General features: G+C 37.6%; 1 protein-coding gene across 1 annotated transcript in view; it reads right to left on the bottom strand.

The window, feature by feature from the left end:
- PLCZ1 (phospholipase C zeta 1) overlaps positions 1-13398 on the bottom strand; it is a 119151-nt gene extending 105753 nt beyond the window's left edge. The window contains exons 1-2 of the mRNA XM_077830789.1: positions 13183-13398; positions 9514-9748 (exon numbers count right to left, since the gene is read on the bottom strand). Coding sequence (XP_077686915.1) covers positions 9514-9748; positions 13183-13398 — 451 coding nt within the window. The remainder of the gene's footprint in view (positions 1-9513; positions 9749-13182) is intronic.
- Between the last annotated feature and the right edge of the window lie 610 nt (positions 13399-14008).

Here is a 14008-nt window from a genome sequence, read left to right as displayed (position 1 = left end):
AGTTCCACTTGGTACCGGAGTCAACAATGATCCCGGAGCGAAGGTCAGTACTGATTCCGAAGATGAGGGCTGAAGCAAAGACAACATCAGTGCCAAAGACAGCACCTGATGGTACCAAAGATGGGCCCCTTGGTACCAAAAAGGATGTTGACCACCACTCTGACTCTTAGGCAGAGAGGAATACGGTGACAATGAACAAGACAACTCTGCAAGTAGTCCAGATAGTGCTGAGGGCACTGCAGAAGAAGAAGAAACTGAATGCTCCTGAATTATTGGGGAATCAGGAACAGAGGGGCAGAGCAGGTCTGATGCCACATGGCATGCCAGTGCCATAAAGACCATCAGTACCAATGCTGATGTTGTCAGTACCACAGACGACAGTACAGTGTCCAACTGATCTTGGCGCAGTAGCAGGAAGTGGTTAAATGGCCCATCATACATACCGGAGAAATCATGGTGTCAGTCAGCACTGCTCTTAGAAGACAAAGAGGAATCTCTCTGAGTCCTGGAATGGTCTTGGTCCATCTTGTAGTATCTCTTCCTTGGAGGGCCAGAGGAAGGAGAATGATCGCTCTACCTCACTGGGGAAGCACCAGACCTCATACTGGGAGCAACATCCCGCATTGGCTCTGAAGGACACTGCAGGGCTCGAGGATCTGTAGAGGTCTCTGGTGCCAATGTGGGCCTCCTGACCTGCTCTTGAAGATGCTGTTTCACATGCAAGTCCCTCACTACCTGCAGTCTCTTTCTAAACTTGCAGATGAAGCAAGTTTCTTTAATGTGCCTTCTCCCAGGCATAACAAACAGCACACGTGGGGATCGCTATTGGGAATAGACACCCCACATGATGGACAATTTTTAAACCCTGGTGAAAACATCACCCAGGGTGACTATCTATCCATCCTCACTAACTACTATAAACTACAGTTAAGGGAGTACTAAACTATACTAATTATATACAACAAAGTCCCCCAAGAAACTAAGATAAACAAGTGTGAGATAAACTACAGCACCGAATGCTCCGACTCCAGCTGCAGGCAGTGAGAAGAAACTGAGGGGCGGGGGCCAGAGGGGATGAATGCCTCTCCTACAGGTACTGCTAGGCAAAACTCTCCAGCTTTGGTATGCTCGGCCCATGCACACTTGAGTGGAACACTCATTTCCAACTACTTGAAGAACATTATGGTTTTGTTTGTTTTTTTAGAAACCACAAAACATTATAAATATAAGATCTTTTCTGGTTCTGAGTCATATGTGTCTCTTCCACCCTAAGAGGCAAGCATTTACTGCTTCCTTGAAATTGTTTTCATCTGAATAAGATACCAGACACTGGATATGAATGGAAGGGAAGACTTTGTTTCCAGGAATAATCTGATTTCTATTATGTTCCTGAGCCCTCCTGTCATGTACAGATTTTTTCCACTCTTATGTTAGAAGAAAGTAATGTTAATACGTTAATACGTTTTAGACTATCTCTGATGGTATGGCACATATTGCTTTAGTATCCTTGTAGTAGTAGAGCTTTTGTTATATCTGAATTTTCATCCTGTGAAAACCAGTATCTCTCTTCTGAAATTCTGTCTAGGAATAAGGGGAAAAGAAATCACTTCCAAATCTATGCTGTTTTAAATTCCTCTGGAGTTTTGAGGATGGAAAAGTATGCTTTTCTCCCTTAGCTGCTTCACCAAGTCTTATTCAAAAGTCTCCCAAATAACACTTTGCCTATAAATGTTGCAGAAGACAGGAACTGTGATGGTTAGCTAGATGTCCTCTAATATCTCAGCAATATTTTTCTCCCTGTTGACTGTATTGAAGGTCACAGTCCTTTAAAGAAAATCTGGGCATATCAATAGATGCAACTGGCAGAAAGGAAAATGTGTAATTTGTATTTTGTTCACTATTAATTGTAATGATTTATCCTTTGCAGTGGGAATGCTCTGATATCATTGCTCTATAAATGAACATGTTTAGAAGGTTGTCACCAAGGCCTCAGAGTTCCTCCTTGAGGAAAGCCTCAATCTTTTTCTCCCCTCGGATCCTTGTAAAAATAGCTAGCATGGCCACCAATCTATTTGCATTACAGATAGATATTTAGGGATGTGTGTGTGTGGGGGGGGTACTTTCTCTTGAAATTTTGTAAATTTTCATACATTATTCCTAGGTCTGCCCTTACTGGAATGTTTCTATTCAACAATAATATCTTGTTTCTTCCAAGAAGGCAATAAGATGTCCAAATCACTTCTGTCAAAAAAAAAATATTATTTTTCTTTTCCTCCCTCCTAATCAATGTAAAAAGCAAGAATGTTAACTGTTCTATCATAGATTGACATGTCTAAGGGGAATATTTTGTCCTGACTTTCCAGATTTTATTATGTGTTTCCCTCATTTGACAGTTTGGAAGACTCTGATGATAACATTATATCTATGCCTTTTTGGTTTTGTTTCCTTGTGCTTCTTTGCTGTGATTTGTTTTTTTTGAGGGGGGGTGGCTTGGTTAGTTGGTTGAGTTGAGCGTTATTTTTGTTTATTTAGTTCTTGAGAGCATTTTTGTTTCCTTGAAACTAAGACAGTTTTCAAAAGGAAGGAGTTTGGAAAATGATCGTAGGGGGCTCTGTTATTATGGAGAATCATTTAGCCTGTGGTGTATGTTTATTCCCCTTGCTTGAGACAGAAAAAGTGGAATAGTTGCCTTCTGTACACAGGGCAGAGAGTAGTCATCTCATAATCTCCAGAGAAAAAGCTGGCACTATAATCCTTACACCTGCGTACATGAACTGACTTTTTTCTCTTCTCTACAGCGGGTTGGTAGATCAGCACTGTTAACATCACGTTCTGAGCTAGGGAAGTGTTTGTTTTGTTTTTTGCATTCCAGATATGTTTCTCTGACTGAAAAAAGTACACAGCACTGTGGTATCTCTCAGAACTTTTTCTATCAAATTGCATTAAAAGTATTGTTAACCAACATTAGCTAGACTGAAATATTTTTCTGGCTCTCTGTAGCCAGCAACTTCAGAAGTTCATCACTTAAAATTGGGAGTGTGCCAAAACTGCCATTCATCTGGATGGAGTAGCTTTCGTTAGGAATTCTAGGTGGACTACAAATACTTCAAAGAATCCTTTCAATCTCTTTAAAGAGAAGGATGTTACCCTCTCCACTATGCTAATCCATAAGAAGCAGATTTTAAATAATTACTGAAAGTAAAAACTAATATTCGAAAGATTAAAATACTAAAATAGAACTCTAGAGAATTAAATTTGTTGGCACAATGACAAATTACAACTTGTATTCTAAAAGCAAAGTATAATACTTGTTTCCACCACTCCAGTAAGAAAATAGTTTTTACTTTCTTTGTTGTTGTTTTGCTGTAATAAAAGCATTACCAACAAGTAATAATTCCTAAATTCTAAGGGTTCTATTTTGCAATCGATACACATATAACTCCTACTAATGCCTTTTGGAAAAAGAACAGACTTCCTAAGGATAAACTAATGGTGAACTTCCACCTGCAGATAAACACTGTGGATAGCTGCAATTCTGCATAACTTGTTAGATGCTAAAATATATAGGTGCTAGGTTTCTGCTATCACCTACAGAATATGAATTTGCAAGGTCTTCAAGGCAGGGATTGTATTTTCCAAAGTTTTTGTGTAATTCTTAACACAGTAGGCTCCCAAACTTGGACTTTTGCATGCTACCACATGACAAATAGTAACAATAAGCCACTGTACTTCATTACAAGGCCCGCAAGCTAGTGATGGCTCCAATGGACCCTAAATGCAGCTCTCGGTTGATCACACTCTCCAGCAGCGCAGTGGGGCTGCAGCTAAGGCAGGCTCCCTGCCTGACCCAGCCCCACGCTGCTCCCGGAAGTGGCCAGCATGCCCCCAAGACCCAAGGGGATAAGGGCCGGGAACAGGGAATTGTGGCCAATGGGAGTTGCAGGGGCAGTGCCTGCAGAGAGGGGCAGCACGCAGAGCCACGTGCGCCCCCAGGGGCCGCAGGGGCATGTTGGCCCCTTCCAGGAGCAGCGTGGGGCCGGGCCGGGGCTGTCCAAAGTAAGTGCCGCCCCCTCCAGTGGGCAGGTTCTGAATAGCTCTTCCACCACCCAACCGCCAGCCTCCCAGAGCCAGCCTTCCATGGCCCCTCCTGCACCCCAAGTCCCTGCCCCAGCCCTAAGCCCCCTCCCAGACTCCCTCCTGCAGCCCAAGCAATATTACCGATAACGGTAATATTACCATATCAACCAACAAAGAACTTGGGAGTGTTCACCTGTCTGTGTCGGGTTGATGTGGCTCTCACATTGAAGGTTTTTTGCAAAGTGGCCCCCACTTCAAAAATAGTGAAGAGGAATTATAGAATATCAGGGTTGGAAGGGACCTCAGGAGGTCATCTAGTCCAAACCCCTGCCCAAAGCAGGACCGATCCCCAATTAAATCATCCCAGCCAGGACCGCAATAAGCATTCATAGCAGTTTCCAACTTTCACATGGTAAATAAGCACCCCGACTTTCACAATAAGCCAAAAATCAAGCTAATCCCATTTCAAAACAAGGCCAAAACAAGCCAATCCCTAAGAACCCCAACACTCTATCTGACTAGATCCCCCCAGGGTGTAGTCTGGGACTGTGGTGGGCCCACTGTGCACCCATGACTCTCTCCCCCCTTTGCCCCTGCTTGCCCCGGCTTGCTGGGAGCCGATCAAAAAAAAAGAAGCAACAAGCTACAAGCCAAACAAGCAACTCACAAGCCAATTAAGCCAAAAACAAACCCAATTTCTGCGGGGATTTTTTTTTTTTGGTAGGTTTGGCATGTCTGATTCATAGATCTACATCTTATCCCTCAAATCCCATCCAAGCAAATGCTGGAGAAAGGATCATACAAGAAAAATACAGAGCTTAAAGGTATGTAGAACTCATTAATTTAGTATTAAAGATGTTTTCTTTAATCTCACTTTATGATTCAAGACTTCTGATTTAAATTTATAACAATAAATGAGAGATAACAGAAGGCTTGTATAGGATAGAGGTCAAATTTGAAAGTTAAATAAGGGACAGCTGTCAGGTATGAGTCTCACATTCATGATGGAGCACTTCCCAAAACTGGGAAGCTTTAGCACACCATATAACTTATTCATACAGTATTTTTATGTCTGAAATTTGAATTGTGAAAGCAAATTTGAGAACTTTCCACACTGTTAATGGAATAAACACACATATAAGCTCCCTCATACGATTAGCAAATTTATAGTTATCTGGTTTCATACGTTTAAAAAGTCTCTTACCTTCACAGATATTAACATTCATAGATATTTTTATGTAGTGTACATATATAAAGCCTGGTCACTATTCGCTGTTTTCACCTTAACATATCAATGCTATCAAGCTTATCAGAAAATGGCTATTACTAATCGTGAACCAGTCAATCAAGTGTCAAAATCTGCCCTCTTCACTTACTTACTGCAATATATAAGGTTAGGTTGACACAGGATTTCAATAGGTCATCCTGATTAAGAATATTCTATACACAATTCAGAATGACAGTTGTACAAAATGGACTAATAATATACTACATATGAGTGAGCTATCATGTCAATCATGTTTGAAATTTTCCAATAAATAATTCTGAGTGGGATTATCTGTTGATTAACAGAAGCATGAGCCACAGTGGTGTTCACTGAATATTATTATTTCCAATTATTAAGACAATTTCCTCACAGATGAACAAACAAGTATGTGGTTTAGTATTTAAAATTAAAACTAAAACTAGACATTACAAGGATAAACACAAGGTTCTTGGGTAGTCAGACCAGACTATTATTAATACTTTTTACCATATTATTCAGTAAAAATAGTTTTACAAAAATAATAAAACATTTTTGTGCAGTTTTACTTAATATAGTATTAACACATTACATCTCAGAAAATGTAACTAACTTCAATATAAAATTTCTATCTTGAAATAAAACCTCAGAAGGGCATTGGCTGCATGCCAAGCTTTTACAGCTCTGATTGGACAGTGAGAAATGTTTAATAAAGCATCAAAAATCTCTCAGTTTCTTGTATTATCAGGAAGGCCAAGAGGGGGTTCTATGCCAAGACCATGAGAATAGAGTCAAGCTCTATATTGCCCCAGCTGGAAATATTCTCTCCCCTCTGGAGCTTTGATTTTCCTCAGCTTGCTGTCAGCAGTGCCTCAGGCTGGGAAGCAACAGCTCAGAGAACCTACAGTAGATGGAACAGGGGCAGAACCAATACAGAGGCTAGAGTTGCTCCAATTTGAAAAGGCCAGCTGGCCCATAAGCAAAGGAAGTCACGCAAGAAGGGTGCAGGACTCTTGGAGGGTGAAAGAGAGCTCTCTCAACAGTTCTGGAAAGTGCTCTGGGACTATAGGTCATATGTAGTATATAAACTGCACTCAGCTCATAAGTTTCATTCTTGTAATACAAGAATAAAAGTTCTGATGCACACTCTAGCAGCTCTGTCCTTTCGAAAATGAAGCCGCCAAGATATCTTAATGTGGAAAAACAAATGAAATTTTAATGTTATTATAATAGGACAACTACTTCATTTTGAGGGACCTGTGTTCTGTGACTTCTTGCTTTATATTTGTTAATGGTGTGCAGGTTCCAATCCTGGATCACTGTGACAGACAGACTGCCCTTCAGGCTGGGAGATCTATCACCTAACATATGGCAGCCCACCCATGTTAATTTCAAGAGGTATGTCTGAACTTCAGCTCCCAAAAAGAGCTATAATTAGCCCTCGTGTTGCTTCTTCTCAGCTAAGTTGCAAATTTTGCCTCTTGTCACACAGAGCAATGAAGCTCAGCAGAGAAGCTACATCACTTAAGGCAGCCTTCACTTTCTAAACTGTAGCAGAAGTAGTTGGGCTATTACACGCAAAACAAATCCATGGTCTTCCCAGACACTATACCCAGGGCAGTGAGGTAGCAGTCAGAAAGGGAGATCAGGGACCCCTGAAGATCTTCCATCTCCACATAAGCACTTCATTTATCTCTTAGCAAGTTGAGAGCCAGTGGGAAGAGCCAATGGGATATATGATCCTTAACAATTCTCTTTTCCCTTTATTTCCAGTGGATGGATCAAACTGGAGCGGAAGAGAAACTGGGCAGAGGAGAATGCCAAGGAACAGGGGACATACAGAAAATAATAGGAAAAACAAAAACAAAATGGAATTAAGAAAAGAATGAAATCAGGACATAGAAGAAGAAGAAAAGGGAATGGAAAAAAGTAATATAAGATGACAACTTTTAGGCTAGTACATTTATTTTTAATATTTTTGTAGTATACCTATATATAATTTTTCATAAATTAAAAACCCACCAAGTAATAAAAAAGGATCTGTCCCTGAGTAAAACTACCCCCAAACCTTAGTCCAACCACTCCTTGATAGCCTAAGAGACAAGAAAAGAATTATGAAATCATACAGAACATAGGTATAATTGAAAATAATTTCACACCATAGTAATTAAAGTGGAAGAGCCTTTATATTGTAGTTTATATTCCACAAGAGATCAATTCTCTTCCAGAAAGATATGGGAGATGTTCAGCTAACTGAACAATCCAACTGGTTAAGCATTCTTGGGTGCTTTTAAAATTAAATTGGTTGAGAATGTTGATGGTGTCCCTAGCCTCCGTTTGTCATAAGCTGGGAGTGGGCAACAGGGGATGGATCACAGGATGATTACCTGTTCTGTTCATTCCTTCTGGGGCACCTGACACTGGCCACTGTCAGAGGACAGGATACTGAGCTAAATGGAACTTTGGTCTGACCCAGTATGGCCGTTCTTATGTTCTTATGATTCATTTTGCACTCAGAATACTGAGCAATCAAAAACACTAGATAGAGAATACTAGCAATTCTCCTAATGGAATGTCCCATAAGGAGAATCCAAATAGGTGTATTATCAACATTTGTTTGTACTTACACACAAATTTAATACAATGCAGACAATGTAATTAATTAACTAATTTTTATTGTTGGGGCTGTGTTTTATAGCATAAGTGGGTTATATTCAGGGCTGCGTGTTTTCCATGGCCATAGCATTTGCAGTGGAATTCCCCTTCCCACAGAATTATGCTTCAGAATCTAAGCTTTGATTTTTCTTTTTTAATTAATACATATATTTCTAGTTGTCATGGTTGCAAAGTAACTCTTGAAAATGTGAACTAAGTATACACCAATGCTGTATTATTTTACTGAGTTTGCACACAGTCTGGACCCTTAATGCAGAATGTAGATTCAGCTTGTTGCACAGTATACAGGGTCTTGATTGTATCAATTTTTGCTTAGTTCCCAACAGCACTCAACTCAACTTTGTGAGTCTTATGTGTAAGTACCCACTCCAAAAGTATGAGACTGTCACTACTTGAAAGAAACGTAGATACTTATTAGTATTTTAAAAACACACATTCAGACTTGAATAATGACATGGTTGAAGTAATGTATCAAAAGCTAGTACTATTCGGAGACATGTAAGCTATGTCCTATCTTGTACTGAACTGATAACAATATACTAACAAAAACCGACTTACAAATAACATAACAAAATCAAACTCTTTTATTAAGGAGCTCACAAAAAATTATCTTCATTTTAATGTGGTTGTGAAACAGATCTTTTAAGCTAAAGTAAGTTACATATAATTTAGTTCTGATACGATTTATTCTTGTTTTAATAATTATTGTCCTTAGTCTTCAAGTTTCAACAAGACAAATTAAAAAAAGGTCTCTAGCTACAAAATAAGTAATGATTCAAAACTTCATTTTACTTTTGCACATTTAAAATACATTTTTAATGTATTTATTCTTCTATTGTAAGCTAATGTTGAAGAGCAATATCATATGATGGAGAGGATATTTGGCTAAGGACATACAGCTTCATTTTTCATCTCTTTAGCGCGTGATTCAAATTCATCTTGATTAATAAAACAAAATGAGTTTTGATAGACTAGTTCAATCAACAAGAAGTGTCAGACAGTTTTACAGCCCAGCACAGCAAGAGCCATTTCACATTTCTCATGGGCCTAACAAAATATTCAGGGCTAGCCATATTTTTCCATGATCTTACATAAAATGTTTCTACACAGGAGACCCTATACAACTTTTGGACCGGTCTGGGGTACAAAACTGGAATTTGAATCACCTACCTATAGGAAATTGTGTGTCCTACATTTGAGCCATATCCTGTATAAATTTATGGTGAATGTATTAAAGATTTCTTGTGATAATATATCCATCGTAGTTTAAGGATCTGAATTTGAAAAACAACTAATATTCTGTCCACGTGCTTACTAACAAATCTCAAATTCTCTCTTACTTTATTTAGGAAAGCAGATACTTATCTTACACAGTTTACAGATTTTTCATACATTTCATAATATTTTTATAGTCAGTTAAGTATTCAAAAATAAATATACATACATACATAAATAGTAACACAGTAAAATAAAATCTGAAAATCCAACATTTGTGTTATGTTAAAGATATAGTGTACCTTCTTCAATGGGTTCATACTTTGCAATGAGTTCAGAGGCAATTGCTTCATCAGCATCAATTAGAAATTGTTCTTTTCTGAGAAACTCAATCAGGTTTGTTTCAGGTAGAATTTTGCGGTTTGGAGAATAACTGCAGAAAAGTTCATGTATTTCACTTCTGTGTGCAAGGGCTCGATAAATTGCCCTGAATTCTTCGATAGTAATAGTTCCAGTCTTCCGCTGATTACTTGTTTTCTGAAAACAAAAATGATTGAGTACAAACATACATTAAAATCACTGCATTAAAATGTAAAAATGTAACAGAGCCATTATATCAGTTAAAACATTGAGCCATAATGTTTCTTCAGTACATGGTCATGATCCAATACTATTCTGTTCTAACAGGTGATGCAGATAGTAAATCTTAGAATTTGGCCTTGGTTCTTAAAAATGTCTATTATTTTAAGTAATTAAGTTTAAATTGTATTGCATAACAACGCTGCATACTGTCAATTACAAAATATTTGTGTATATTTTATATTATCAGATTAGAATGCATGAATTCAAAACAAAATCTTGTACTGAAACATGTATTTAAATTTCATAAAACTGTACCACAAAGAACGATTATCATGATAGTGAAAAAGTAAATATATTCTTACACATCAACAGTTACTATTTTAAATAATTTTGTAAATACTGTAAGGCTCTATTTTAAAATTAGGAAGAGTACACATTCCTCAAACAAGTGAATTAAGAATGATCAAATTATCATAAGATCAAAGTCCTATGGCAGGTCACATCTAAGATGTTTTTTTCAAGTTTAAAGATATGACTTTGCTCCACTTTTAAGAGACTAAGATCAGTTAAGCTCTGACCAACTATTCATACACTTAGAATTCCTAAATTATACATATGTTTTTTGTAAATGGAGCTTTTAAAATGTTAGAATATGGATTCATTTCAATGTTTGATTATCAAAAGCCACTAGAAAATAAGAACGGTGAAAAAAGAGGTAGAAATAAATTAGAATGAGGGTAACTGAGTATCTCTGGCATACACATTTTTCAAAGACTCACCAAAATAATTTATCTTTTAAAATCGTCTAAATAATATATGGAATTCAGTTTTCCCAGTGTGCATTTTTTCTCTTTAATTTTTTTAAATTATTGTTCATAAAAGGGGCCATAATGTGCTAGCCCTTGTGACTGAACAAGCTCTGTTTATTTGCAAAACAAACACAGCACAGGAAATTTAAATAAAAACTTCATTGCGCTACCCTCTACCAATGTGCTTCAACTCTCTTCTACAAAGATCACCACTGTAGTTGAGAGAAATTTAGTATTATTCAGTTCTTAAGCCCTGAGACTACCATGGAGGATAGTAATTAGTGCCTTATATTATGTCAGCCATGGTGGCTAGTGCCTAGTAAAAACTGGCCTGACAAGGAAAATGACCAACTATCATTTGATAAAGATTTTTGTTCACTACCAATCTAGGATGGATTTGAAACAATGTCCTAGAGATGAAAGATTCAATATTACATTACTAGTTCCCTCCTGAGCAATCTAGTCATTAGTGAAATAGATTTCTAAATGTGTAAACTGGCGTAAAACTAAAAATTGTATTAAGTAACCAAAATCAATGCAACAGAAAAGTATTTGGGGGGCTTCTAACAATAATCTATTAATTCCTTTCCAAACTAGTATCTTATTACTGATTGCTTGAACGAAGCTAGTAATAAATGTTTAGTACTGACTGAGAAATTGCAACTTCCCAGCTCCACGGAAGCATTTGGAAACTACAGTAATGAGGGCTATATAAGTATCTAGATAGAAAGATTACTACAGATTTATATTAGAGACACAAGGTGGGTGAGGTAACATCTTTTACTGGATCAATTTCTGTTGGTGAAAGAGACACAAGCTATCAAGCTTACAAAGAGCTCTTCTTCAGGTCTGTGTAAGCTCAAAAGCTTGTCTCTTTCACCAACAAAAGTTGGTCCAATAAAAGATATTACCTCACCCAACATCTCTCTCTAATATCCTGGGACCGACATGGCTACAATAGCACTGCAATTTATAGATTTCTCTGTGTCTCTAGTTCCTTATCATATCTTTAGTTTCATTAATGCACCTCAACTCTTTGCTATTCAGAAAATCTAGTAAGTTTAACAAAAGGCTTTCCTGTTTAAATGAAAGCTTCAGAAAATGTATTATTCTTTAACAAACCTTAATCTCCCCATTTCTTCTGATTTTACCTAAAGTAATATGCCAGAAAAAGATATTTACATTTTAAAAAAGGAAAGAAAAAGAAAAGCAGTACATTGGTAAAACACCTGCATATGTGTCTCTCATACAGAATGAACTGTTTAGTCATAGCCCTTCAACTCTCTCTTAAAGAGCAATGAATTTGTAATAGTACTGTATCCAATTAGATCATTCCTATTCAACACAGGCCACTCCTTCAAGTAATTATTCTTTTTTCAGTCTACAGTCATTTACCTAAAATTTCTCCCCCAAAAAAACATAACAGAAAGCCCATAAAAGCAATAAACTCAAAATTTGCTAACTCTCAAGAGCGTCCAAAGGGTCAGCACACTCAGGCTTTGTAAGACTGCTACAGGAAGTAAATTCCAGAGTTGAGGGTCCTCCATCAAAAATGCTCTGTCATCAGCCTCGGTGTTTAAATTTGGAGAGCATTATCTTGAAACACCTTAGTTAACCTGAACTGTCATGGTGGTGTTATGATTTGAGAAGTCATTCTTCAGGTAGCCAGAATCCAAGCCACATATGGCCTCATACAACAAAGTCAACACCTTCAAGTAAATGAAATGAATGCAACTGCAAAAGTGTCTCATAAACACAAAGTTACCATAAGGGTACACCAATATTGCCATGAATTTTCTATTCCACAAAATATCCACTTCATAAAAATAAATGGTCACATTATTTCTAGAAAATTTTTCATAGAGTAGGAAAGCATAGGAATAGGAAGAGATTTCTTTTCAATACAATAGTTTCAATGTTGAACATCCTACAATAGAATCAAGTCAACATTTTTGGAAGTTGATATTATCCACCATTCTACAAAGAAATCTACCTGCCAGGTTTTCAGTGCTAATTTAAAACTAGAGACTTGTAAATGTTATTTTAAAACTATGCACATTCCATTTCAAATCATTATTATTCTTGTAATAACAATTAACACAAATTTGATCAATAGTTGTCAAATTTGACTCTTTGAGATCCTATTGGTTAATTATCTTTTTGACAATTATTAGTGTGTTTGAAATCCAAACACTGCAGTAAACCCTTTGCCAACTGGTGGTTGATTAGTGGCCTTTGTTAAATTAATTTTGTAGTTAATTCAATTCCTTATAGTAAGATGTAAACATCATCAATTCTAATGAAACTAAAAAGGGTATTGGTTTTGTGGAGACTGAATTCTCCTCCTATCACCTAGGGATGATCCCAGAACATGTTGGGGAGGCAGTAAGAAAGAGATTGTATTGATGCTGCCTATGCCATGCTACAGATAAGTACAAGGCTTTTGTCCACTCAGCCGTTAATTTGGCACATTTATTTAACAAAAATATTTTAAAAAAAAAAACACCCAAAAAACCCAACCAAACAGTCCCTTAGGTGTCTGGTCATTCTGAATCAATCAATACATGGCTATTTTCTCACCTTAAAAACATATTTTACATGAACGTAATCAAAAGGGATGTTTAACTTAACAAGTAATTTCAACGTCTTGTCTAAATTAATCTTTCCGTTTCTAAACTCATCCTGAATGATGGACAAAAACCATGTAAGGAAAAACAGGTTAAGGAAATGTGTAATGCATTTAATTGTTTTGGTTTTTTTTGGGGGGGGGATGCATTTGATTCTTAAGCCAAACATATTAGCGATTTTTCTACTATTATACTTTCTCCATCTCTGGTTCCAAATAATTAACTGAAAAATATTTCTGTTATTTATTCTGTTACAATGCTGGGCTAAAGGGTGCTGGAGGAGGAAGAGCAGCCTATGGGGAAGAAAGGCAAAAAGGGATAAGAAAGATGAAATGGCATAGACAATAAATGGAAACAGATGCGTTAAGACATCCAATGGTAGTAAACGTGAAAAGGAATAAGGTTTAATGCGGGTAAAGAGTGAAGGGCGTGGGGGATTCACAGATTAAAGAAAATAGGGTAGTGGAGGAAAGCAATAAAAAGGGTAGAAGAGGTGCAGGAGCGTGAAAGCAATGGGGAGCCAGGTGTGAACAGGCTAACGTGGACAGGGAGCTCACAAGGTTGAGTAACAATGAAGATTTCGGTTGTTAATGGGGGTGGCTAGAAGAGCTTAATGGGGTTTCAAAACAGCGTCAGAGGAGGGAGGGGTGTTGGGGGGGAGGTCTGGGGGAAGGTGGGCTGGCCTTGCACTGTGCGTATGGGGAGCTCACTGGCCAGTGGGGACTCTTTTTTTCTTCGCGGGGGGGTGTCTCCCTACTGCGGGGTCGGAGAGACCTGGC

Source organism: Eretmochelys imbricata, chromosome 1, assembly GCF_965152235.1.
Source record: "Eretmochelys imbricata isolate rEreImb1 chromosome 1, rEreImb1.hap1, whole genome shotgun sequence".
Classification (NCBI taxonomy): Eukaryota; Metazoa; Chordata; order Testudines; family Cheloniidae; genus Eretmochelys; species Eretmochelys imbricata.
Note: the sequence above shows the minus strand (reverse complement) of the source record. Positions and strands in the feature narration are given on the sequence as shown.